The 24,380-nt window shown below is 63.9% G+C and overlaps 2 protein-coding genes across 4 annotated transcripts in view; one reads left to right on the top strand and one right to left on the bottom strand.

Moving 5' to 3' along the window:
* The first annotated feature begins 1,843 nt into the window (after window positions 1-1,843).
* On the top strand, window positions 1,844-13,351 carry PIK3CD (phosphatidylinositol-4,5-bisphosphate 3-kinase catalytic subunit delta). Of its 2 annotated transcripts, none has more exons than XM_056110975.1 (22): window positions 1,844-1,992; window positions 3,564-3,792; window positions 5,239-5,468; window positions 6,077-6,238; window positions 6,310-6,459; window positions 6,663-6,752; window positions 7,545-7,766; window positions 8,220-8,316; window positions 8,401-8,531; window positions 8,777-8,827; window positions 8,918-9,085; window positions 9,168-9,289; window positions 9,886-10,029; window positions 10,135-10,234; window positions 10,324-10,502; window positions 10,583-10,695; window positions 10,789-10,867; window positions 11,204-11,371; window positions 11,749-11,872; window positions 11,958-12,103; window positions 12,194-12,326; window positions 12,682-13,351. In XM_056110975.1, the coding sequence occupies exons 1-22, from the start codon at window positions 1,852-1,854 to the stop codon at window positions 12,817-12,819; spliced, it is 3,117 nt and encodes a 1,038-aa protein (XP_055966950.1). In that variant the 5' UTR covers window positions 1,844-1,851; the 3' UTR covers window positions 12,820-13,351. The 2 variants fall into 2 exon arrangements, with proteins under 2 accessions (XP_055966950.1, XP_055966949.1); XM_056110974.1 differs by having other exon boundaries at window positions 6,059-6,238.
* Window positions 13,352-13,645: 294 nt separating this feature from the next.
* The window catches only part of CLSTN1 (calsyntenin 1), a 51,196-nt gene continuing 40,461 nt past the window's right edge, over window positions 13,646-24,380 (bottom strand). For both annotated transcript variants that reach the window (XM_056110977.1, XM_056110978.1), the window contains 10 exons: window positions 22,017-22,179; window positions 18,596-18,652; window positions 17,272-17,429; window positions 16,563-16,711; window positions 16,058-16,284; window positions 15,787-15,957; window positions 15,559-15,704; window positions 14,996-15,131; window positions 14,732-14,916; window positions 13,646-14,652 (listed from right to left, as the gene is read on the bottom strand). In XM_056110977.1, coding sequence (XP_055966952.1) covers window positions 14,452-14,652; window positions 14,732-14,916; window positions 14,996-15,131; window positions 15,559-15,704; window positions 15,787-15,957; window positions 16,058-16,284; window positions 16,563-16,711; window positions 17,272-17,429; window positions 18,596-18,652; window positions 22,017-22,179 — 1,593 coding nt within the window. In that variant the 3' untranslated portion in view covers window positions 13,646-14,451. The remainder of the gene's footprint in view (window positions 14,653-14,731; window positions 14,917-14,995; window positions 15,132-15,558; window positions 15,705-15,786; window positions 15,958-16,057; window positions 16,285-16,562; window positions 16,712-17,271; window positions 17,430-18,595; window positions 18,653-22,016; window positions 22,180-24,380) is intronic.

Raw genomic sequence — 24,380 nt, 5'->3', positions numbered from 1 at the left:
GGGAGCAATGGCGGGGCCCCGGGAGCCTCTGCTCACGGCTGATTATCTTAGCAAGGGGGCGTGTCAGTCATCCGAGGGTGACGGAAAGGCAGCAGAAATGTGCCCGTTGAGGGGCCAGCCTGAAGAACTGGAGGGGACGGGGCAGGTGGGGGACGTTGGTGGACACTGACACCAGTGATGGAACTAGAGTCAGACCGAAACTCTTACTGACAGCTTCGTAAATCGTGGTGCCGAAGTATGGAAAAGAAAATCTGGTGTCTGGGGCTGGAGCGATAGCACAGCAGGTAGGGTGCTTGCCTTGTACGTGGTCGACCCGGGTTCAATTCCCAGCCTCCCAGGAGTAATTCCCACTTTCAGGAGTAATTCCTGAGTGCAGAGCCAGGAGTAACCCCTGTGCATTGCCGGTATGACCCAAAAAACAAAAACAAAAAATAAAGAAATAATAAAGAGAATCTGGTGTCTGAATTGCAGTGTGCTGTAAGTGTGAAATACATGCTGGGTATTATAGGCTTAATACCCCCCCAAAGTATTTAATAGGCTTAATACCCCCCAAAGTATTTAATAGGCTTAATACCCCCCAAAGTATTTAATAGGCTTAATACCCCCCCAAAGGCCGATATGCCAAACACAGTAACAACAAAGTCTCCAATGGAGACCTTACTGGGCCCGCTCGAGCAAATCGACGATCAACGGGAGGGCCTTTACCTTTTTTACCTTTACCTTAATACCCCCCCAAAGTATTTAATAGGCTTAATATCCCCCCAAAGTATTTAATAGGCTTAATACCCCCCCAAAGTATTTAATAGGCTTAATACCCTCCCCAAAGTACACCGGGCCTCACAGATTTAATACCCAACCAAAAAGAGTAAAATATCTCATGAGTAATTTTCCTATATTGACAAGATATTGAAATATCCTATTTTGAACATATTGGGTGAAATAAAATCTATTACAAAATTTTTTATGTTTTTTTTTTTTTTTTAGTTTTCTGAGGTCACACCTGTTGATGCTCAGGGGTTACTCCTGGCTCTACATCAGGAATTACTCCTGGTGGTGCTCAAGGAACCATATGGGATGCTGGGGATCAAACCCGGGTTGGCTGCATGCAAGGCAAACGCCCTGCCCTCTTACTGTTGCTCCTGCCTTTGCTTTTGTTTTTGCCTTTAACAAGGGTCCTGCCAAACACTTCTACTGGGTTATGGGTGTGTGGCCTCCCGGGTAGACACTGACCGTGTGAGAAAGACCCTACATTGTGGCGTTGTCAGAAAGAGTTGAACAGGCCTGGAGACTCAGCATCAGGGTGGGGTGTGGCCGCTGCGGCTGGTTTATACAGTGAGATGCCTCCAGAGTTCAGATGAGTGACCGAGGGCCCAAGAACATTTGCCCTGGGAAACGAAACTGCTTGGTGATCAACAGCAGGGCCAGGTGGTGACGCGGGGGAGCTTGCTGGGGGTCAGGGAGCGTGGGAGATGCCAGGAGGCCTTTAGTTGTGTCTTCACTTTTTGTTACTTCCTGGGGAGCTGGTCTGAATGAAGAGGGTTGGTGCAGTGTGGAATGATGGAGACTTTTCTAGAAATTGTTTGGAAAGCTCACCAAGGCCACTGGTGAGCTGTCCAGTTTCCGGTTAGAATGTTCTATCTCGGTTTCCGGGAAGTCCCAGGAAGTCTGCCATTTCCAGCCGCTGGCCCTGGGAGGGGGGGACGCCTCGTGTATGTTCCTGAGAAATGGGGCCCAGACAGGGCTGTGTTGGCATCCCGGAGAGAGGGTCCAGGATGCCCAAGAACACGTGAATGGGACTCACTGTGCCTTTGCTTCCCTCTCAGGACTGTGGGTGTCAGAGTGAAGCGCACGATGCCCCCCGGGGTGGACTGCCCCATGGAATTCTGGACCAAGGAGGAGAGCCAGAACATAGCTGTGGACTTCCTGCTGCCCACGGGGGTCTATCTGAACTTCCCTGTGTCCCGCAATGCCAACCTCAGCTCCATCAAGAAGGTATAAGCGGACCCCCTGCCTGTCTACAAGCAGGGAGCTCAGAAACACACAGACATAGACACACACACACACACACACACACACACACACACACACACACGCACACACTCCTGAGCTGTGAGTGGAGCTCACACACACACACACATGCACACACACTCCTGAGCTGTGAATGGAGCTCTGCCCATTTTCTCGGCTGGATTGCATGGAGAGTTCCAGGTGCGGGTCCCGTCCCGCCCTGTCCAGGCCAGGCCATTGTTCTGGGAACCATTTCCGACAGTCACTCCAAGGCTTTCTTGACCTCTCCTCCTCCTCCTCCTCCTCCTCCTCCTCCTCCTCCTCCTCCTCCTCCTCGTCCTCCTCCTCCTCCTCGTCCTCCTCCTCCTCCTCCTCCTTTTTTTGTTTTTAGGCTTTTTTGGGTCACACCCGGCGATGCTCAGGGCTTTCTCCTGCTCTGCACTCAGGAATCACTCCTGGCAGTGCTCAGGGGACTATATAGGATCCCAGGGCTCAAACCAGGGTCGGCCACGTGTGAGGCCCTCCCTGCTGGACTATCGCTCTGGCACCTCTAGCCCTTTCTTTTAAATTGTCATCACGGGGTGGAGCGATAGGACAGCAGGTTGGGGGCTTGGTTTGCACGCTGCTGACTCAGGTCCTGTCTCCAGCATCCCGTCAGGTTCCGTGAGCACCTCTAGCAGTGCAGAGTCAGGAGTAACCCTCTGAGCACCATGGGAGTGGCCCAAAGCCCCAGTTTTTTTTCTTTTTCAGTATTTGTCAAAGTAGATATCAGCCGGGGGTGGAGAGAGGGAGGGTTTAGGCGCTTGCGCTGCAGGGCCCAGCCTGGCCAACACCACATCAACCTCCCCCATCCAGTGCACCACTGGGTGAGTCCCAGACTTCCAGTCCATACCAAAAGGAAGGTTTGGGTTGTTTTGTTTTGGGGCCACACCAACTGTTCAAGGCACACACGGGTGTCCCCAGTGCTATCTCTTGATGGGTCAGAATCACTCATGGCTGTCCCCTCCTGCCTTTGCAGACTGGCAGGCAGGCTTCCTCAATAACTATTGGGACCCCTCCCCCAGGACCCACACAGATTCCACACAGGGTGCAGAGAGGCTTGCGGCCCCTCCCTGTGTTACCATCTTCTGGATTCGTGGCTGGCATTTGAAAGTCCAGGTGACAGGCGGGAGGAATAGCACAAAAGCTTAGAGCAAGCTTAGAGCCTTGCAACCTTGCAAGCGCTTGGCCGTGGGTTCAAATCCCTGGTGTTGCATATGCGCAGGGCATAAGGCCGGCAGCGCTGCTGTCCGAGCCTGGCAGCCCTGCCACGTGTGCACGCGAACAAAAGAGGAATCGGCATGATGAACCCCCAGGTGCGTGGCTGGGGGTGTGCCGAGGCTGCACCTGCAGGTAACCAAGGGGACCGTGGGGCGGCCCCGCTTGATTCTGGCACGAAACTGCCCCCTCACCAGCCTGGGGCTCTGCGGGGCCAGGACTGCGGGCTGGCAGAGGGTGGCCTGAAGTCGGCCGCCCAGCGCCACTGTCCCCTGGGCTGACACGTGGCCGTCCGGCAGGTGCTGTGGCACCACGCGCAGTATGAGCCGCTCTTCCACATGCTCAGCGACCCCGACGCCTACGTGTTCACCTGCGTCAACCAGACGGCGGAGCAGCAGGAGCTGGAGGACGAGCAGCGGCGGCTGTGCGACATCCAGCCCTTCCTGCCCGTCCTGCGCCTGGTGGCCCGCGAGGGTGACCGGGTGAAGAAGCTCATCAACTCGCAGATCAGCCTCCTCATTGGCAAAGGTGATGCTCTGGGCGCCCGGTCGTGGGCCCCGCCCCAGCACCCCGCCCCTACGGTCAAGGCCCCGCCCCGCCGCCTTAGCCCCGCCCCAAGGCTCGCCCCTGCCGTCAGGGCCCTATTCCCCGTCATCTGCTACCCATCACGGCCCCGCCCCTGTCCACGCCCCGCCCCGTCAAGGCCCCGCCCCTGCCATCACAGCTCTGTGCCCTGTAGTCTGGGCCCCGCCCCCTGTATTCCGGGCCCGCCCCCTATAGTCCGGGCCCCGCCCCCTGTGGTCCGGGCCTGCCTGCCCGTTGTGGTCCGGGCCACTCCCTGCATGATTCCGGTCCCCGCCCCACCACCTAAGCCCCTCCCCAAGGCTCGCCCCTGCCGTCAGGGCCCTATTCCCTGTCATCTGCTACCCATCACGGCCCCGCCCCTGTCAAGGCCCCGCCCCTGCCGTCACAGCGCCGTGCCCTGTAGTCTGGGCCCCGCCCCCTGTATTCCGGGCCCGCCCCCTGTGGTCCGGGCCTGCCTGCCCGTTGTGGTCCGGGCCACTCCCTGCATGATTCCGGTCCCCGCCCCACCACCTAAGCCCCGCCCCAAGGCTCACCCCTGCCGGCAGGGCCCTATTCCCCGTCATCTGCTACCCATCACGGCCCCGCCCCTGTCCACGCCCCGCCCCGTCAAGGCCCCGCCCCTGCCGTCACAGCTCTGTGCCCTGTAGCCTGGGCCCCGCCCCCTGTATTCTGGGCTCCGCCCCCTATAGTCTGGGCCCCGCCCCCTGTATTCCGGGCCCGCCCCCTATAGTCTGGGCCCCGCCCCCTGTATTCCGGCCCCGCCCCCTATAGTCCGGGCCCCGCCCCCTGTGGTCCGGGCCTGCCTGCCCGTTGTGGTCCGGGCCACGCCCTGCATGATTCCGGTCCCCGCCCCACCACCTAAGCCCCGCCCCAAGGCTCGCCCCTGCCGTCAGGGCCCTATTCCCCGTCATCTGCTACCCATCACGGCCCCGCCCCTGTCCACGCCCCGCCCCCGTCAAGGCCCCGCCCCTGCCGTCACAGCGCCGTGCTCTGTAGCCTGGGCCCCGCCCCCTGTATTCCAGGCCCGCCCCCTATAGACTGGGCCCCGCCCCCTATATTCCTGGCCCCGCCCCATGCATTCCAGGCCCGCCCCCTATAGTCCGGGCCCCGCCCCTGTGGTCTGGGCCCCGCCCCCTGTATTCCGGGCCCGCCCCCTATAGTCCGGGCCCCGCCCCCTGTATTCCAGGCCCGCCCCCTATAGTCCGGGCCCCGCCCCCTATAGTCCGGGCCCCGCCCACTGTGGTCCGGGCCACTCCCTGCATGATTCCGGTTCCCAGGGTCCCTGCCCTGGCTCAAGCCCCTGCCCAGCCTCAGCCCTGCTCGGCCCCGCCCCCTTCACGCCCGGGTCTTGCCCCCACCCTGCCCAGACCCTCCATCTCCGCCTCCCAGGTCTCCACGAGTTCGACTCCCTGCACGACCCGGAGGTGAACGACTTTCGGGCCAAGATGCGGCAGTTGTGCGAGGAGGCGGCGGCGCGCCGGCAGCAGCTGGGCTGGGAGGCCTGGCTGCAGTACAGCTTCCCCCTGCAGCTGGAGCCCTCGGCGCGGAGCTGGGGGCCTGGCACCCTGCGCCTCCCCAGCAGGGCCCTCCTGGTCAACGTCAAGTTCGAGGGCAGCGAGGTGAGCCGGGGGCTCCCGCCAAGTCCGGTGTGCCGTGCTCCCCGGGCCACTTGCCCCATAGGCTCCCCCATCTCCTAGCCAATCCGGTTTGATCTTCGGCAACCCACGTGGCTCCCTGCACCGCCAGGAGTGATTCCTGAGTGCTCTAGAGCCAGGAGTAACCATGAGCCTCATCGGATGTGGCCTCAAACCAAAAATAAATAAAATCATTTTAGTGTCCCAAGCAGTGCTCAGGGGGCCCTGGGGCCACTCCTAGTGGCACTGAGCCAGCCAGGTGCTGGGGGCCACCAGGGCCACTCCTGTCGGTGCTGGAGTGGGGAATATGCCACGTCAGAGCCACACAGAGACTTGCCTGTGTAAGGCATGTGCTCCAGTCCTGGTTCCCAGGCCAGAGTCTAGATTCAGCCTCCATCGGTGACAGCAGATGGCTTTTGGGAGTATCCCTGCCTTGGGGGGGGGGGGGGGGGCAAGTCCAAGTCCATCTGAGCTCAACCGGATCCCAGGTGTTATTGGCTGCTCCCCTCCATCAGACCCTGCCCAGGCTCCCGTGCCTGGTGCACCCCAGAAACCCCGGGCCCCCCTCCCCCTAGGAGAGCTTCACCTTCCAGGTGTCCACCAAGGACGTGCCGCTGGCGCTCATGGCGTCCGCCCTGCGCAAGAAGGCCACGGTGTTCCGGCAGCCGCTGGTGGAGCAGCCCGAGGAGTACACGCTGAGGGTCAACGGCAAGCACGAGTACCTGTACGGCAGCTACCCGCTCTGCCAGTTCCAGGTGAGCGCCGGGGCCTGGGGCCGCCCGAGGAGTCCCGTCCCCTGCCGCTGACCGTGCCCTGCCCGTCTCAGTACATCTGCAGCTGCCTGCACAGCGGGCTGACCCCGCACCTCACCATGGTGCACTCCTCCTCCATCCTGGCCATGCGTGACGAGCAGGGCGAGCCTGCCCCCCAGGTCCAGAAGCCCCGCGCCAAGCCGCCCCCCATCCCCATGAAGAAGGTGAGCCGGCCCCCTGCCCAGCCCCCTCCCGCCCCAGTCCTGCTCTCAGGGTGGGTCGGGGTCGGCGGGCCTGAGCAAGCGTGTCTCTTGCCTCCCTGGCCTCTGCTCTGAAGGTGTCTGCAACGGGTGGGGGGGTGGGGGCTGATCGGGGCCACACCTGCCACGGGGCGCCTCTGCCTCACCGCCCTGCCCCCCCCCCCCAGCCCTCCGCAGTGTCGCTGTGGTCCCTGGAGCAGCCCTTCTGCGTGGAGCTGATCCAGGGCAGCAAAGTGAATGCCGACGAGCGCATGAAGGTGGGGGAGCACGTGTGCTTTGCACAAGCAAGGCCGCTGCGGCCTGGGGGGCGGCAGAGGAAGAAGGGGGTGATCCGATGAAAACTACCTGACCACATTACCCGGCATCCAGCTGCAAAACAGGAAGGGGGGAGGGAGGCAGGCCGGCGGCCAGCGGGGCCGATTCGGAGAAGCCCGGCCCACTGGCTTCTGGGTACTTGGTGGCGGCAGCCGAGCTGGGATGTGAAAACCGCAGACTGGGAGGTGCCGGGCAGCAGGAGGCACGTGCCAGCCGGGCCAGGCCCAGGGGTCCCTGAGACGCCCCAGGAGGGCCGCGCCGGGGCCTCGGATTCCCACGCCCCCCCCCCCCCCGGGAAGCCCCTAGCCCACACTGCAGGTCTTTCCTCTGGGGAGTGTGGGAGATGGGAGGGGCACGTTCAGGGGGGTTAAGCACTTTTGCGCATTCTGCACCCCCACTGCCCCCCTGGACTTCCTGTGGCGCTAAGCAGTGCCGGGTACTTTGACTGGACATTCCACACTTGTTCTGACCTGCTGCCCCCTGGGGATACTTGTCCAGCACAGCAGGCATCCCCCAACTGTGCCCGGAGCAGCGCCAGCCCCGGGGTTCCAGCACCCAATGCCCCCTTTGGGAAACTGTCCCAGTCTGGGGAAATCCGAGGCCCAGAGCATGGAGCTGGGGGTGGGGGTGGTCACAGAGACGGGTCACAGCGCCCCCTTTCACCCTGACGGACCCACTCAGGCAGTGGGCTTCCCCGCTTTGCCCCAGCCCCATCACCTGCCCGCCCCCCGCAGCTCGTGGTGCAGGCCGGCCTCTTCCACGGCCACGAGCTGCTCTGCAAGCCAGTGGCGAGCTCCGAGGTGAACGTGTGCTCCGAGCCCGTGTGGCGGCAGCGGCTGGACTTCGACATCAGCGTGAGCGACCTGCCGCGCATGGCCCGCCTCTGCTTCGCGCTCTACGCCGTCATCGAGAAGGCCAGGAAGGCGCGCTCCACCAAGAAGAAGTCCAAGAAGGCGGTGGGTGACTCCCACTGACGGGGCCTGGCTGGAACCCGGAGGCAGCTGCCCCTTGGCTGGGGCTGGGGCTGGGGCTGGGGCACACTGTCCCCAGAGAGCAGTGTCCTGAGCTGGGTGGGTGGGACCCCTGAGCCATGTCCGGCCCTCACGGAGCTGGACGAGCTCTTCGGGGGTCCTCAAGAAGCTGCTGAACCCCTCGGGAACAGCGGGGAGGGCATTTGCCTTGCATGAGGCCGACATAGGGTCCCCTGAGCACTGCCAGGAATGATTCCTGAATACAGAGCCAGGAGTAAATCCTGAGCACCATTGGGTATTGGGGGGGGGGGAAGGGTCAGCAGTGGCCGTGTGGGTGGGAGGCAAAGTGGCTGCCTCCCTGGGCGGCAGAGGGCAGCAGGAGCGGGCAGCGCATGGCCAGGGAGGCTGAGTGCCCGCCCGCCTGCCCTCCCCTCCCAGGATTGCCCCATCGCCTGGGCCAACCTCATGCTGTTCGATTACAAGGACCAGCTCAAGACAGGGGAGCGCTGCCTGTACATGTGGCCCTCGGCGCCAGGTGGGGCTGACCCTGGGGGGCGCTGGGGGGAGGGGGGCCTGGACACGGGGCCGGCCCTGCAGCTCCACCTGTCCCCGTGTCCAGATGAGAAAGGGGAGCTGCTGAACCCCTCGGGAACTGTGCGCAGTAACCCCAACACCGAGAGTGCTGCGGCCCTGCTCATCTGCCTCCCCGAGGTGGCCCCCCACCCCGTGTACTACCCTGCCCTGGACAAGGTCAGTGAGGGGCCCCTGGCCGGCCTCTGGGTCCCCTGAGCTTGGCTCCAGGCTGTCAGGGGGAGCTGGAAACATGCCCCAGTGCAAGGGCCACTGCCCGGGGCATTTGGCAATGGTCAAGTCATGTTCGGTGGAGAGGCGGGGTGGGGGGGGGCAGCTGCTCTGGCAGCTCAGGGCTGGGCCCATGAGCCTGGGACAGGCGCACCACCGGCCGGGCACACTGAGGGCCTGACCACTTGTTGCAGATCCTGGAGCTGGGGTGTCATGGGGAGCATGCGCACTTCACAGAGGAGGAGGTGAGTGGGGGCCACGGTGGGGGGTGGAGGGGGCGGGAGCAGGGGTGGCAGCGGGACCGGGCTCAGCCTCACCCCACCCTGCACCCCCAGTTCCTGCAGCTGCGGGAGATCCTGGAGCGGCGGGGGTCCGGGGAGCTGTACGAGCACGAGAAGGACCTGGTGTGGAAGATGCGGCGCGAGGTCCAGGAGCGCTTTCCCGAAGCGCTGGCCCGGCTGCTGCTGGTCACCAAGTGGAACAAGCATGAGGACGTGGCCCAGGTGGGCAGGGGGAGGGATGGCCAGGCCTGCAGTCGCAACCGACCCCTGCACCGGTGCCTGATCTCAGCGCCCCCCGCCCCAGATGGTCTACCTGCTATGCTCCTGGCCGGAGCTGCCCGTCCTGAGCGCCCTGGAACTACTGGACTTTAGCTTCGCTGACCGCCACGTGGGCTCCTTTGCCATCAAGTCCCTGAGGAAACTGACGTGAGCACCCGGCAAGGCCCCCTGTCAACTCCTGGTCTGGCCCCGCCCCTTTCTGTCTGGCCCCGCCCACCAAGGCCCTCCAACTCCTGGTCTGGCCCCGCCCCTCCGGTCTGGCCCCGCCCCTCCCACCTGACCACGCCCTCCCACCTGAACACGCCCCTCCGAGCTGGCCACACCCTCCCTCCCTACCACGCCCTCCCCATCTGACCACGCCCCTCCGGGCTGGCCCCTCCCCTCCCGCCGGACCACGCCCCTCCGGGCTGGCCACGCCCTCCGTACCACGCCCTCCCCATCTGACCATGCCCCTCCGGCCTGGCCCCTCCCCTCCCGCCGGACCACGCCCCCGGTCTGGCCACGCCCTCCCTCCCTACCACGCCCTCCCCGTCTGACCACGCCCCTCCGGGCTGGCCACGCCCTCCTCCCTACCACGCCCTCCCCGTCTGGCCACGCCCCTCCGGGCTGGCCACGCCCCCGGCCTGCCCCACCACGGCACCCGTGGGCCCTGCCCCACAACCTGAGTGGGGTTGGGGGGCTCCGTCCACTGCAGCAGGCCTCTGGCCCCTGCCCAGCCCCTCGCCGACAGCCGCTCCCCGCAGGGACGACGAGCTTTTCCAGTACTTGCTGCAGCTGGTGCAGGTGCTCAAGTACGAGTCGTACCTGGACTGCGAGCTGACCAAGTTCCTGCTGGAGCGCGCCCTGGCCAACCGCAAGATCGGCCACTTCCTCTTCTGGCACCTTCGGTAGCTGGACTCCCCTCTGGGGTGGGGGGGGCCCGGCCTGGGGGGTTGGGGGGTGCGGGGGTGCGCGCCCCTTCGCCTGGCTCAGCCCCGCCGCTGCGCCCCCAGCTCTGAGATGCACGTGCCGGCCGTGGCGCTGCGCTTCGGCCTCATCCTGGAGGCCTACTGCCGGGGCAGCACGCACCACATGAAGGTGCTGATGAAGCAGGTGAGCCCCCCGCCCCCGCCCTGCGCGCCCCCCACCCCCGCCGGAGCCCGCGGCCGCCCTCCACGCCCGCCGCGCCCCGCTCTCCGCAGGGGGAAGCGCTGAGTAAGCTGAAGGCCCTGAACGACATCGTCAAGGTGAGCTCGCAGAAGATGGCCAAGCCCCAGACCAAGGAGGTCATGCACCTGTGCATGCGCCAGGAGGCCTACCTGGAGGCGCTGTCCCACCTGCAGTCCCCGCTGGACCCCAGCACCCTGCTGGCGGAAGTCTGGTGAGCACCCGCCCCTAGGGCCACCTCCCGGGCGGGTGGGGCCTGGCTCACGGCCCTCTGCCCACCCCCCTTCCTCCCAGCGTGGACCAGTGCACCTTCATGGACTCCAAGATGAAGCCGCTGTGGGTGGTCTACAGCAACGAGCAGGCGGGTGGCCACGGCAGCGTGGGCCTCATCTTCAAGAACGGGGATGGTGAGCTGCCCTGGGGGCAGGGGAGGGGGGCTGGGGCTGCCCGAGAGAGCCCCGCTGAGAAACCCCCGCATGCCTTTCTGTTCGGCTGCCCAGATCTCCGCCAGGACATGCTGACGCTGCAGATGATCCAGCTCATGGATGTGCTGTGGAAGCAGGAGGGGCTGGACCTGAGGTGAGGCCGCTGGGACCCCAGGGGGAAGCCCTTGGCTGGTGCCCCCAGCGCCTATCTCCCACCCGGGTTTCCCTCGCGCACCTTTGTTGAGTCGGGTGGGCAGGGGGGAGGGGGTCCTCCCAGTAAGTGCACGGGGGCCTCACACTGGTAATAGCCTAGTGCTACCTGGCCCACACCAGTGGCCCTCAGGGGAGCCTGTGATGCAGCGAGTCCCAGGCCTGGCCACTCCTGGCCACTCCGGGCCACTGCCCCCTTTCCACTGTCTGCACCGCCCTTCCCGTGGCTGTTTTGGGTCGGGACCCTGGGCAGCTGTTGAGCATAGCGTTGCCTGGCCAGGATGACGCCCTACGGCTGCCTGTCCACGGGGGACCGCACGGGCCTCATCGAGGTGGTGCTTCGCTCTGACACCATCGCCAACATCCAGCTGAACAAGAGCAACATGGCGGCCACGGCCGCCTTCAACAAGGACGCGCTGCTCAACTGGCTCAAGTCCAAGAACCCAGGGTGGGTGTCACGGAGGGCAAGGAGGGGGCCTGCCCTCGCCTCGGTCTCCAAGACTCTCGGCTTGACTGAGGACCAGCCTGTGGAACCCTCAGGGGCATCAGGGCCCATTAATGTGTCCTTCTCACGGGGACAGACCAGCTGTTCATCACTGGCCCACAAGCCCGCGGCATGGTTCTGGGAACTCACTTGTCCAGTCTGGGGTGACGGGGGTTGGGGAGATGTCCCTGAACCTCCTCCTTGCATGCCCCCTCATCGAGCAGGCCAGCCACACCTCTGGGTCCACTGAAGCCCTGAGGTGGATTCAGGGGAGGGGACCGTAGTCCCAGCTCTGGGTGAAGGTGGTGTGACCAGGGCTCCCCCACCCCCCCCAACCCCAGGGAGGCCCTGGACCGGGCCATCGAGGAGTTCACCCTCTCCTGTGCCGGCTACTGCGTGGCCACCTATGTGCTGGGCATCGGCGACCGGCACAGCGACAACATCATGATCCGGGAGAGCGGGCAGGTAGGGCCCAGGGACCCCCGGCTCCCCACCCCTCCTGCTCGGGGCTGCGACGCTCGGCTGAACCCTTCGCCCCACGTCCCTGCAGCTTTTCCATATCGACTTTGGCCACTTCCTGGGAAACTTCAAGACCAAATTTGGGATCAACCGGGAGCGGGTGCCGTTCATCCTCACCTACGACTTCGTGCACGTGATCCAGCAGGGCAAGACCAACAACAGCGAGAAGTTCGAGAGGTGAGGGGCCCCGCGCGCCAGGGGCTGGGCCGGGGCCACCGCCCGCCACCCCCGCCCCGCCCCGGCCGGCGCTCACGGTGCTGCCCGCAGGTTCCGCGACTACTGCGAGAGGGCCTACACCATCCTGCGGCGGCACGGGCTGCTCTTCCTGCACCTCTTCGCGCTCATGCGTGCGGCGGGCCTGCCCGAGCTCAGCTGCTCCAAAGACATTCAGTACCTCAAGGTGAGGCCCCTGGCCCGGGAGCACCTCGCACTCGGGGCCGTGGCGAGGGGCACAGCGCGCCCCGGCCCCAGGGCCAGTGGCCAGGACTGTGCTGGCACGTTCCTGAGCATTACGGCAGGAGGGTGGGAAGGGGACCGCAAGGTGGGCGTCGGCAGCTGCCAGCCTTGCCAGGTTCTCGGTGGTGCCCAGGGCCCACAGACCCCGTCCCTGGGGAGGAGCCAGCGCCTGGGGGCCGGGCCGATGGCCCTTTGGGGAATGAGTCAGGGCAGGCCTGACCTGTTAGGGGATCAGAGGAAGGAGTCCTTCCTCAGGGGGTGATGGGCAGGGGAGGCCTCACGGCCTGACCTCCACCCAGGACTCTCTGGCTTTGGGGAAGACGGAAGAGGAGGCGCTCAAGCACTTCCGGGTGAAGTTCAACGAGGCCTTGCGGGAGAGCTGGAAGACCAAGGTGAACTGGCTGGCCCACAACGTGTCCAAAGACAATCGCCAATAGCAGGAGGACTGGCCACCCGGAGGCCCTCCGACCACCTTGTTTACAACGGTTATTTATTCACGACTTGAAGCGCTTCAGGAAGGAAACAGTCTCGCTCAGAGGTGCAGCGCGAAGACTGGGCGGGGTGGGGGTACCCTCCCAGCTGCATCTGGACTGCAACCCCGAGTCTTCCAGCTGGCGGGTCCGGACCAGCCCACACTGTTCCCCACACCGGGGAGCCTGCCTTCTCCCCGACTCCGGACACGGTCTGTGCCTGCGCCCAGACAGGGCACCCCCGTCCCCTCCCCTTCGACCTCTCCGTTGACTGGTTTGGGGCGCCCCCGGCCCTCCTCGATTCAGGGATGCTTGCTTGCCACTTTCAAAGTGACTCATGGGTACGAGAACTCTTGAGCTCTGCTGTAGAGCTATTTTGTTTGCGGGTAAGGGAAAAAAAAAAACACAACAAAACCACTCACTGGCCCTCCGAGGCTCAGAACAGCCCCGGCCCCCTAAAGTCTAATATATGCTGGTCCCTGGACACAACGGCGTCCTGAGTGCTGCACACGCGTAGAACTCTGGAGCCTGGTCTCCAGGGCGGCTGTGGATGGAGCGTTGGCCTGAAAAGGTGCGGCCGTGACTGCCGGCCTCTCAAACAGGGGGCTCAGGATGGGGGAGTCGGCCCTGGCATCGCCGGTTGGGCTGTGGCGTCCATGGTCCGGCACAGAAGCTGGGACCCGTGTGTGCCTCGCCCGAGCGAGTGTCCCTGCGCACAGAGAAGGAGGGAAGGCAGGCCCTGGCGAGAGGGTGGGCCGGGGGCGAAGAACGACACCACAGAGCAGGCTCAGCCTCTGGTTAGAACCGCAGCTTTATTGGGGGAGCGCACGCGGACCCGTCACCCTGTACACGATGCGGGCACCTGCTCTCAGTTACACAGCACTACAGCGACGACAGCACAGAGCCACACGCGGCCCGGCCCGGCGGGGTTGGGTGCTCCGGCCAGGCCCGCCTCCCTCCTACCCCCTCGAGCTGGCAACCGGAGCTGGGGGGGGTCTCCAAGCAGGCGGGCAGTCCACACCTGCCTCCTCAGAGCAGGGGCAGAAGGGACCCCAGCGCCCGCCCCCACCCCCCCATCAAGAGGCCGGAACATCAAAGATCAGACTCAATCGCTACCAGTTTCCAAATGATGGGTCCCCCACCTCCAGGGAGCAAGCAGGGCACCCCATCTCTGCCCAACAGCCCAGCCCACACCACGCTGAGGGGCAACGGGGGGGCTGTGGGGCTCCTGCCCTGGGTGCCCCAGCCCAGCCTGCTTCCAGCCCTGGGTCACACTAGGGCAAAGGACGTGAGGAATCCCAGTTTATTTACAAAATATTAAAAAGTCAGTTTGTCATCTACACATTAACCCCCGTTCTGCCATTTTATACATGCACTAGTTTGGAAAAAATAAACACTTCTTTTTAAAAAAAAAAGAAAGAAAAGAAAAAAGGGTCACCAGGTAGGAGAGAGCGATTCCAACCCTTGGTCCACGAATGTGTGGTGGCGGCTTCCTGGCGGGGCCAGGGCCCATAACTTAGAGATGCGGGGGCGGGGGGGGGGGCTAGGCCTACACCAAGCAGGGGCGGGTTCCTTAGAGGGGCTTTGTACAGGGTGGGCTCAGTAGCTGAGGGTCGAGTCATCCCACTCCAGCTGCTGCTGCCGGTTCCCGCGGGGCTGCTCCCCGCGGCCGCCGTCCTCCTCCTCGCTGCTCTCCGACTCGGTGCTGGTGATGTCGTCGTCCTCCTCCCCGTCCTCGCTCTCCTCTTCCTCCTCTTCCTCCTCCTCCTCCTCCTCACTGCTGTGCTGGTCCTCGTAAGTCTGCCGAGACGGGGGCTGAGCCGGCCGGCCCCACGGCCCCGACACCCGCCGAGCCCCACGCCGCCCCAGGCCCACCTACCTCCATGGGGTTCACGGTGATGGTGAGGGCGGAGTCGTCCCAGTCCATCTCGTTCTCCTTGCCTGCGTCCTGGTCGCGCACGGTGCGCTGGTGGGCCGCGCGGATGCGGAACACGCCCAGGATGATCATGAAGACCAGGAAGCTGACGCACACCACGATCACCACGGTGGCTGTGCTGGGGACCACTGCGACAGGCGGGACCCAGCTGTGACTACGGCCGGACCCCCGCCCGGCGTCCCCGGCACCCCCTCCCCGGGGTCCTACCTGCGAACGGGTGCGGGTTGGCCAGGTTGTGGCCCGAGAGGTCCACGAAGGCGCGGTGCTCGGGGTGGACGAACTGTGGCTGCGCGGCCATGTGGCTGGCGTGGTCCACGGGGTCGGCCGTGTGGATCACGTTCACCTGTGGGGGGCGCGGGGCTGACTTGGGGCACGGCACCGAGGAGCGGCAGTCGCTGTGATGCGGCCGCCTCCGCAAGGAGACGCCGTCCTGACACAGCCTCCCGGACCCGGGATGCCAGGGCACCATGGTCCTCCCCAGAGCTCGCTGAGCAAGCACTGACCTGGCCTGGACACCGAGCCCCGCAGCCCCTCACTGGACTGAGCACTGGCCCTCTCGCCACAATCCCAGGACGGGCCCCGGGCGGCAGGGGCGGGGGAGGGAGGGGCTCCTGGCCTCACTGGGCTTCCGTTCCGCAGGGACACAAGCGGGCCGTGAAGGCGCCTCTGAGCCAGCACCGCCGGCCAGCGCTGCAACCGGGCACGGGCAGCTGGGGACGTGGGGGAGAGGACCGGTGGGGGCAGCGCTGCCGGGAAGGGCCCGCGCTCACCTCCACCTGGAACTCGTTGCTGACATAGCGGCCGCTGAGCTCCGAGCAGACGAGCTTGAACTTGCGGTCCAGCAGGGACCTGGTGTGCCAGTTCCGGTAGCGCAGGAGGCGCAGGGCCTGCTCGTAGCTGGCCATGGTGTCCACGCCTGTGGGGGCAGCTCGGTCAGGGCGCGGGGGCCGCGGACGGCGTGGGGCGCCCCGGTGCCGGCATGTGCCGCTCTGGCTCACCCGTGAAGACCACGCCCAGGTCAGAGCTGCTCACGCCGAGGCCCCTCTGCTGCAGGCGGCCCGTGTCCACCTCCAGGCGCTCGTGCTCCGGGCTCAGCTCGTCGCCCTCCACCGTCACCTCGCACGAGTCCAGGTTGTGCACGATCTCCTCGGACACCAGCGACTCTTGCACTGCGGAGCAGCAAGGCCGGGCTGCTGGTGTCCGCACACCCCGGGGGTGCCCGCCGCCCGGCCCCAACCCCGACTCCCCAGCCCAGGCCTGCGGGGTCACCTGTGGGGTCCTCGCCACCGTCCCCCTCGGGCTCCACCTCCCTGGTGACGGTGCTGATGATGTGCAGCTCGGGGAACAGGAAGACGCCCTCGGGGCTCTCGAACTCGGAAGCGGCGCGCGCGAAGTGGTGGACGCCGCTCAGGCTGATCTTGGGCTCCTCGGGCTGCAGCACCATGACGGCGGCGTCCAGCGGCGGGATGGAGATGCAGGCCGCCTCATTGAAGCACCTGCCGCCGCCGCCGAGGAGGGGGGAGGCTCGGACAGCTGGTTCGGTGGCCACACCGGAAGCCCGGGCCTCTCCCCGGGGCGCCCCACACCCACCGCCTCCGGTGCCTGCTGCCCACCCTGCACGGCGCATGCACCTTCGAGCCCCGCGGTCCCGCCACCAGGAGTCCAGCAGGCCAGGGGAGCGCCCTGGCCCGCCCAACGCTCCGGTGGGGCGCAGGCTTCGCGCGAGGACGTCCGGTCGCCCGGCCCAGAGCGCGGCCCGAGAGCAGTGACCTACTGAGCGGAGCTGCTGAGGCGGAGGCTGCGGGTCCCGGGCGTGGGGAACTGGCGGGAGTTGAGGTAGGCGGCGCGCTGCAGGGCCTTCTCCAGCTCCCCGACGTCCTCGCTCGCCACCGTCAGCGCCGAGCGGCTGTGGCTGACCTGGATCTGTGCCGGGCCAAGGGCAGAGCAGAGTGCAGGGCTCAGCGGGAGGGGGCACAGTCGGCAGCCAGGGGTGGCTGTGGGCCCCTGTCCCCACCCCCCGGGATGCGTGACCGGGACCTGGAGCCGGGAGGAGGGGTGAGGGCTGGCGAGGAACCACCAGGGGCAGCCACGTGACCAGGGCTGTCGCCAGCCCTGCCCGCCCACCCGGTACTGCCCAGTCCTGCCTGGCCTGCCAGCTCTGTCCTCTCTGGTCCTGCCCAGTCCTGCCTGTGTCTCCTCCATCTGGTTGCTCCTGACTGGTCATGCTGGGACTCGAACCCAGGCCCCGCACGTCAGGGACAAGGGCTCCACGGAGAGCTGGGCCTGGGCCTGAATCCAAACTCTCCTCCCAGAGGCGAGAGTCCGGCGCCGTCGCAGTTTGAAAGTGGGCCCCAAACTGCACACGGGCTGGATGGATGTGTGGGCGACCGAGAGCCCGGTTCTTGGGGCCAGCAGTGCGCCGGAGCCCCCCAGTTCTCGGTGTGACCAGGGAACGGGGCATCTGGCTGGGGGTCGCTCGGTACCTTCACGCCGTGGCCACCGTCCTCCGGGGCCTGCAGGTCCAGCCCCTCCTTGCAGGTGTACAGACAGTCGATGACCTTCTTGTCGGCCAGCTTCCCCGCCCGGAGGGTCAGGCCGGCCAGGTCCCCCCGGAAGAACTGTGCCATGCGCAGGTCACCACCTGCGGGCGGGAGGGCAGGGGTGAGAGTGGCCGGGGCTGGAGCGCGGGAGGGACATGCGGTTAGTTCCGGCCGCTCCGTTAGCCCCCGCGAGCGTCTACATGGAAGCGCGTGAAGAATGAGGTGGTCGATGCCATGCACGTGCCAGGGCCTGGCTCAGGCGGCCCCGTGGGAGGCCCCCAGGGTCCCGCCCCGACGCCCCACTGCGGTGGGTGACACCCCAGCTTCTCGCCTCGCTGGAGGGATCAGGAGAAACTCCGGTGACCGTGAAAGGTCTCGGAAGGGAAAAGCAACGCTGATCCTGCCAGCCGTGCCCGCGCCGGGGCCTGTTTGTCTGCAGGACCTCGGGGGTGCGTGCCCCCAGGGTGCGCCCCCAAACACAGGGAGTGGGAAGGGATGCCGTGCACCTTGAGTCTCGGCTGCCTCCTCTCACAGACGAGGGCTGGGCGGGAACGTGTCGGGGACAGCCAAAAACAGCACCCAGACAACTGCAGGGCCGAGCCCATAGGCCTCGTGTGGTAGCGGGCCCGGGACCAATTCCCAGCACGGCGTGGTCCTCTGGCACAAGTGGGGCAAGCCCTGAGCACTAGGCTGGGAGCAGCCTGTGAGCACTTACATGGGCCCAGAAGAAAATAAAAAGTGAAAGTACAATGTCCACATACAGCCAGGCTGGTTCAATCCCTGCAGCCTTGGAAGGCCCCAGCAGGGCTGGGGGGCCCGGGGGGCTCTGCATGAGCTCCAACAAAAACAACACACAACAGCGCTCAGTGCCTGGGGGCCAGGAGACGCCCGGGTGGAGGGGCGCCGGGCGCCGGCTCAGCTCCAGGCCCACCCTGCCCCGAGCAGCACGGGGCGGCTCCAAACCCAGCTGCGGCCCCGGGACGGCCCGGGGTCTCCTGCCGGGGTCCAGCCACACGAGCGCCCTGGGTGCCCCCGCCCGGCCTGTCTCCAGCGGGCCCCATGCAGCGCGGGGGAGTCAGACGGTGAGGGCAGGCCCTGGCGACGCGGCGGGATGAGCGCGGGGTGGGAAGGGCAGACGGGGTGACATGAAGGGCAGCGGCTGAAATGGTGTCGGGGGCCCGACGCGATGAGGCCGTCTCATGCGTGACGGGGTGGGGGGGGAGGCCTGGGCCTCAACGCAACCAAGGGGAGAGAACGTTCCAGTGACCTGTGGGGGCCGGAGGCCCAGGCTCCGTGTCATTCTCACTCTCAACGCCTGAGTACTCTGCAGGGAGCAAGACAAAGACAGGCCGGCGCCGAGGTCAGGCGCGTCCCAACGGACCTGGGCTGCGGGCTGTAAAAACACCGCGACACCCCCGCACCGTCCGCCCCCCCCCCCCCGCCCCCAGTCTGGCTCCTGGCTCACCACCTCTTCCTGGGCGCCCTCACTCCCCAGCTCCCCGCACCCCCGGCCCACTTGCCGCAGGGAAGCAGCGTGCTTGTCGCCCCCCACCGAGCTCTGAGCAGGGTGGCCTGGGGCACGCAACCCCACCCCGGGGCGGCGGAGGGCCGAGCAACAGTGGCTGACAGCAGGAAACGCGCCTCCCAGAGAACAGAGCCAGGTCTAGGTGGGCCGTGATGAAGGAAGGCGGTCCGCCTGCTGCAGGGGGCTCCTGGCTCGGGCCTCCACACCAGTGATGCCTGCTGATGGGGCCTGGCCCCGCAGCCTCGGCCCTGCATGGCTCAGGGCTGGGAGCCACAGTGGCATGTCCAGCCCAGGCACTGGACAGTTTCTGCTTTCCGGTCATTCTGGGGGAGTGCTGTCTGCAGGGGAGGGAAGGAGATGGGAGGGGAGGAAGGGAGCCGCCTTCACACAGCTCCACACAGGGACGGAGACCCGGGCCCCTCTCACCATACTGCGCCCCCTCCCCACCCTCTTGCTGACGGCAAGCACAGCACATGTGTGCACCCACGTGCGTATGTGTGTACTGAGGTGTTCCAGGATAAGGGTGTTGGGAGAGGCTGAGAGATGAAAGGCAGTGACGAAAGTAGGGGACAGGAAGCTGTCACCTGCCTGCAGAGACGCTGTGTCAGGGGCAGGAGATGGAAGCCAGCAGGCCTTGTAGCCCCAACAAGCTGGGCACGGTTAACATTCAGGCTTGTCCGGCCCTTACTGAGGCGGCCGCCGAGGAGCCCTGGGCTACACGGCAGCACAGGCTGAGCAGGCGGGGACGGTCCTGACCCTTGCTCAGAGGTTCCAATATGGCCCGGCTGCTCTTCCTGGGAAAGCGAGGCCCAGAGCTGTGCGGGTACACGCTGACCCTCTCCTGAGGGCAACACGGACCACCGTGCACAGTGGGAGCTTGGATGGGAAAAGCTCCCAATGGTCCCCACTAGCTCGGCGCCGATGTTGGCCGCAAGGCTCCGGAGGAAGCAGGCGCGGTCCGGCGGGACCAGCCAAGTCAGGCTGCTGTTGGCCACGGGCCCTGCCCGCTGCAGCGCTGGTGTCCGAGGCGAACCTCCAGCCCTGCGCCAGCTTGAGGGGCTCAAATTCTGGTGCCACAATGAATCGCTGGGAACCCTCCCATCCCCAGACTTTTGCTTCTCTGAGCCTCAGTTTCCCTGGGAAGAAAAGGAGGGGCTGGAGCACAGCGGGGAGGGCACTTGCCTTGCACGCAACAGACCCAGGTTCAATTCCCAGCATCCCTTATTCCCCAGAGCCCACCAGGAGTGATCCTGAGTGCAGAGCCAGGAGTCAGGACTGACTCCAAAGACCAAACACAAAAAGCCTTCAACCCACTCAAGGTTAAAAAATTAGGTAGGTCCCAAAGTGCTCGGCCTTTCCTGGGATGGGATACACAGCCTTTGGGCCCCACGGCCTCCGACTGAATTTACACCCATGGACACATTTACAGGCCGTGTGGTTACTATCTGACTGCTCAGGATAATGGCAGTAAAGGCAGCTTTGCCACGGACAAGGGAAATTTAAAACGAGATCTCAAGTGAATGCTCTGAATGTGGTAAGATTATAAAAAGAGAGAGGCCAGCACCCCAGGGGGGAAAAGGTGCCATCCCACCGCCTGTTCCCCCTGGCGGCTCGGTGGCCGCCATCTTCCAGAGGCCAATGGACAGCCAGGTAGGAGCTAGCAGTGACGAGACACACGGGGGTCTCACGGGCTGGGGGCGGAGCCGGCCCTTCCCTCCCCTGCCTCAACAAGACCCCGAGTCACTGCCCACGAACGACCCCTCTGGTTCCTGATCAAGCTGCTTAACGGCCAGGATCCCAGGGACTCAGAAACAAATCTTGAAACCCAGCAGCTTTTGGCAGAAACCCCTTCAGATTTAAAATAATTAAAACTTCAGAATTCCAAAATCGCAGCCAGCCCTATGCCATCATACGCTATTCATAATCAGCAATAGAAAACAAACTGAATAATGTTGCCTTTTCAGCAGATCTGAGTGTTGGGGTAAAATCCCAAATAATAATGGTGGGTCTGGTGTTGAACTATTGGTTGTAATCAAAGTAGAGAGAGAATAATGTGGAAATCATCTGCCCCACGGGTAGGGGGAGGGTGTGGGATGGGGGTGTATATACTGGGGATTTTGGTGGTGGAGAATGGGCACTGGTGAAGGGGCGGGTGTTTCATCATTGTACGACCGAGACTTAAATCCGAAAGCTTTGCAACTGCTCTCGTGGCGATTCAATAAATAAATGTATTAAGAAAGAAAGAAAGGAAGGAAAAAAAAGAGAGAGGCCGGAGCAATAACCCAGCAGGGAGGCTCTTGCCTTGCAGACTCAGACCCAGGTTCAATCAGCAACATTCAATACAGTCCCTGAGCACCACCAGGAGTGATGCCTGAATGCAGAGCCAGGAGTAAGCCCTGGGCATCTTGGGCTGCCACCGCGGCCCCCCACCCCCCGGGCAAAAAGATAAAGGTACAAATTGGAGATGCTGGTGTCCCTAGCAGCTTCCTGGCCTCTCGGGCCTGCGAGTCCTGGCGCAGAAGGAGAGGCAGAGGCGGGAGGCAGGAAGGCATGTCTGAGTGACTGTGTGCTGGAAGCTGTACTCGTGTATGAAAATAGGAAAGTGTTAGTACTTGTTACAGGCATTTTAAATTCTGGGGAATCTTTAAGATGTTAAGAGAATAAAGCTGGGGAAAAAAAAACATATCACTTCACTGCCTGGACTCCTAAGGAGCAACAAGAAACCATCCCCACGGAGAGCAGAGCTGGACAGTGTTGGGAGGGGGCAGGGGGCAGGGCAGCAGCACGTGGCCCAGCCCCCTGCACCCCCGAGACGGCCACTGAGAGCCCCTCTGGGCTGAGACACGCCACCATGGATAGGACCTGACTGAGGCTTCTTGATGTACACTTCTCAGGGGGAGACTGCATCCCCACAGACGTCCCAACAGATGTATCTAGGAAACCTCAGCCACACCCGCCCTCCGTGCTATGCCAGGGCCCAGACCTTGAGCCCCAGACAGAGCCACACTGGGCTCTGTGGGTGCGGCACCCGTGGGAGCTCAGGACGGGCAAGAAACATGGTGGGTCCAAGAAGCCGAGCCCCGAGCACAGTCTGACAACCTTGGCCACCCCCCCGACCCCGTCCCCTAAGCGGGCAGAGCCAGGGTCAGTGCCGGACACACACCTTGCCAGCAAGCCCCGACCACCAGCTGCGTCTCGATCCGGGATGGGTGGAGCGGGCGGTCTTCGGCCACAGAGAAGGGCTCGTGGGGGGCGCCATCCACATAGAGAGTCACACTCGGGAGGTCCACGTTGAGCACGTAGTGATGCCACTCCTCATCACAGACCTGCAGGTCATGCGAACAGTCAGCAGGAAACCATCCCCCCCCCTCAGTTACAGCGCCAGCCACAAAAGCAACGCTGCCGGACACCAGCAGACGGGCTCCTAGTGGAGCCCTCCAGTGACTCTGGACCCCGGCCAACGGCTCAGTGTGAGAGTCCGAGGTTCATGGTGCTGCCAGGGCTTTGCAGCTACAATCCCCAATGTGCAGGGGCTCCCGGCCGCTCCCAGCGGTGCTCAGAGAGAGTGTGGGATGGCACCAGGGTGCCCACAGAGGGCGGCGTCTGACTCTGGACTCTCTCCAGTCCAGGCATTTTTTTTTTGGGGGGGTGGGGTGCCAGGAATCAAATCCAGGCCATCACACACACGAGGAAAATAGAACAGCTTCTTCTTTGCAGGGTGCCTCACCCAGCTCAGGGGTTCCTCCTGGCTCCGCACTCAGGAATTACTCCTGGCAGTGCTCGGGGGACCCCTGTGAAATGCCAGGGATTGAAGCCAGGCCGGTTGTGTGCAAGGCAATGCCTACTCGCTGTCCTTTCTCTCTGGCTCCCAAGTGACCTAATTTCTTATCAATAAAAAGGACAAGGGCCGGAGTTATACAGGGCGTGTAGCATGCTTGCTTGCACGGAGCTGACTGGGCCCCCCGATCGCCCCAGGACTAAGCCCTGAACACAGGGGAATGAGGCCCATAAACAAAACAGGAAGAAAAGAAAAACGAATACGACAGGAATGGCGTTTTATACGTCAGTTCTATTCTATTGCAATTTTGCAACGAAAGACTCAGAATTCTGTCGTTGGTCATTCTTTTCTGGGGGGAGGGGCCCAACACACGCAGTGCTCAGGGTCCGTGTGTGGTGCCAGGCACCGACCCAGGGTCAGCCACAGGCAAAACAAGAGCTTTAACCCTGCATTATTTCTTGAGCCTCCATTCTTGGTGATTCTCAGTGAAAAACTATGGTCAGAAAATACGCATGTGCATAGTTTGTCCTTTTCACTGACAGATACACCCGGATTTCTCAATTAGGACCAACGAGACCCAACAGTGGTGAAGGTGCTGGCCCTGCTTGGATGTGGCCGAGTTTCCTTCAGTTCTCTGAGCGTCACCAGAGTGAGCCTTGAGCACAGCAAGAGTAGCCCTGAGCACCTCCGGGTGTGGCCCCCGTTCCCCAGGAAACAGAAAACCCCAAAACAACAGCAACCGAATGTCTCTGTTAACTCTGCCCTTGCCCGAGCTGTCTGAAGTAAGATCTAAGGTGGACGGGCCACCTCATGGCCATTCACTGGCCACCTCTCCACTCAAGAGCACAGCACGGTGCCAGGAGCCGCAGGGACAAGCTCGAGGGCACCTTGCCCCACAGCGAGGCCCCTCTGCATGCAGCCCGGGGACCGGAACCTGCCTCAGCTGACCTGCGGTGTGGACCCAGGTAGGAGGGCAGGGCCCAGGGGTGCCAGTGGTCCCTGGCCCTTTCCCTGCTGCTGTTTCAGAGGAGGTGGCAGGCACCCAGGAATAGAGGCAGGAAGAGGGACCAGGGGTGGGTGCTCTGGGCTTACTGCTGGCTCTATCTCAGTAATTACTCCTGGTGGGGCTTGGACACCAAGTAGGGTGCCAGTGATCGAACCCAGGGTGGCCACGGGCAAGGCAAGCGCCCAGCCCACGGCACTGCCTTCCCAGCTCCTGCAGTTGGGACCCCCGAGAGCCATATGGTGCCCTGAACACTTTTGAGGGTGGCCCCAAAACAGAATGATCAATGGATTTCTACAAAGTTTTTCCAATTTATACTGAAATCCTAAGGAACTGTGTCTCCATGAGAAGCTGAGGACATCGAAACAAATCCATTACTCATGTGGCCGCGCCGAAAGCAACCGATCACCGTGCCTGCTGAGACAGTCGGACCTAATAGTACGTGCACATACCCAGGGCTGTCTGAGACAGTCAGACCCCTACACCCTAACAGCGCATGCACGTACCCAGGGCTGCTCTGAGACAGTCGGACCCTAACAGCACACGTGCTTAACCAGGGCTCTTCTGAGACCATCAGACCCTACACCCTAACAGTGTGTGCACTCCCCCATGGCTGTTCTGGGACAGTCGGACCTGACAGCGCGTGCACTCACTCCCTGGGCACAGCACAGCGCTTGTATTAACACGCACAGCACAGGAAGCGTCTCCTGATAAGGGAACTGCGCCTGACCCAGCTTCCAGCCAGA

Source organism: Sorex fumeus, unplaced genomic scaffold, assembly GCF_029834395.1.
Source record: "Sorex fumeus unplaced genomic scaffold, SorFum_2.1 ptg000011l, whole genome shotgun sequence".
NCBI lineage: Eukaryota > Metazoa > Chordata > Mammalia > Eulipotyphla > Soricidae > Sorex > Sorex fumeus.
The sequence above is the reverse complement of the archived record's forward strand: the minus strand, read 5'-3'. Positions and strand labels throughout refer to the sequence as shown.